This window comes from Macadamia integrifolia, unplaced genomic scaffold (genome assembly GCF_013358625.1).
Source record: "Macadamia integrifolia cultivar HAES 741 unplaced genomic scaffold, SCU_Mint_v3 scaffold3155, whole genome shotgun sequence".
Taxonomy (NCBI): Eukaryota; Viridiplantae; Streptophyta; class Magnoliopsida; order Proteales; family Proteaceae; genus Macadamia; species Macadamia integrifolia.
The window spans coordinates 8,738-10,043 of record NW_024869250.1 but is presented as its reverse complement, the minus strand read 5'-3'; the positions used below and the strand labels follow the sequence as shown (position 1 = coordinate 10,043).

Here is a 1,306-nt window from a genome sequence, read left to right as displayed (position 1 = left end):
TTCATAGTAACAAAATTTGCTGCATAATAACCAGACTTACAACCGATCGTCGTTGTAAGCAAGTAACGTAAATACTGAAATATTAATCTAACGACAAACAACATAATTTCAGTGAGTGCGAGCGAGATCAATGCGTCCTCCTCTACAAGAATGGCGTCCGTTCACCAAACTCGACTCGACGTCGTATTCCTCGGCCGCGCGCGCCTATAAATAAGAGTGGGGTCGGAATAGCCGCGTTTATTCTCTTACGAGTACCGTAGTTGATCGGACGTCTCACGCACGACTCAAAAATGGCACGTACCAAGCAGACAGCGCGTAAATCTACCGGAGGCAAGGCTCCCCGCAAACAGCTCGCCACCAAGGCCGCTCGCAAGAGCGCACCCGCCACCGGCGGTGTGAAGAAGCCTCACCGTTACAGGCCCGGAACGGTCGCTCTCCGTGAGATCCGTCGCTACCAGAAGAGCACCGAGCTGCTGATCCGCAAGCTGCCCTTCCAGCGTCTCGTCCGTGAGATCGCTCAGGACTTCAAGACCGACCTGCGTTTCCAGAGCTCCGCCGTCATGGCCCTCCAGGAGGCCAGCGAGGCTTACCTGGTCGGCCTCTTCGAGGACACCAACCTGTGCGCCATCCACGCCAAGCGTGTCACCATCATGCCCAAGGACATCCAGCTTGCCCGCAGGATCCGCGGTGAGCGTGCTTAAGTGCGCACACTGCCAACTTGACGCCCGACTGATGTGTGTGCTTTAATACATATGATACACACACACCACCATCGAAATGCATTGATGCATCGTTGTTATTATTTATTAATCGCACACATCACAAGGATCAAAATCAAAAGGCCCTTTTCAGGGCCACACATGATTCAATAATTACAAAAACTGAAATGTTTCAAATAACACAGCGAGTATAAAATTTATATGCATTCTTTCAACAACAAATACAATACAACATTGATTGAGAACACTAGGAAACACATCTATCTACCTACCTAGCTAGAATTATAATATATTTGCTACTTATGAATAGGTATTAATAGTACAGAAGTAAAATATAATAACCGAACAAACAAAAATATTCAGCTCAACGCAGCGGTGCAATTTGCCCAAACTAAAGTAAGTAAGACATGGTAGAATTTAGGTAAAGTTATTATTATAAATAATTAATTTGGTTCAATCAAATGAAAATAACTCACCTTCTTGGTTGAATCTAGATGCTGGTCATTATGAGCATTTATTTACTTCAGGATATTATTATTATCATTCCGCTGGTTCAATTTTAAAAATATATTTCTTCATACATTCAT

The 1,306-nt window shown here is 44.5% G+C and overlaps 1 protein-coding gene across 1 annotated transcript; it reads left to right on the top strand.

Annotated features, from left to right (window-relative positions):
- Window positions 1–290: 290 nt before the first annotated feature.
- Window positions 291–701, top strand: LOC122067829 (histone H3). Its single transcript, XM_042631674.1, has one exon. The coding sequence runs from the start codon at window positions 291–293 to the stop codon at window positions 699–701; it is 411 nt and encodes a 136-aa protein (XP_042487608.1).
- Window positions 702–1,306: the final 605 nt, after the last annotated feature.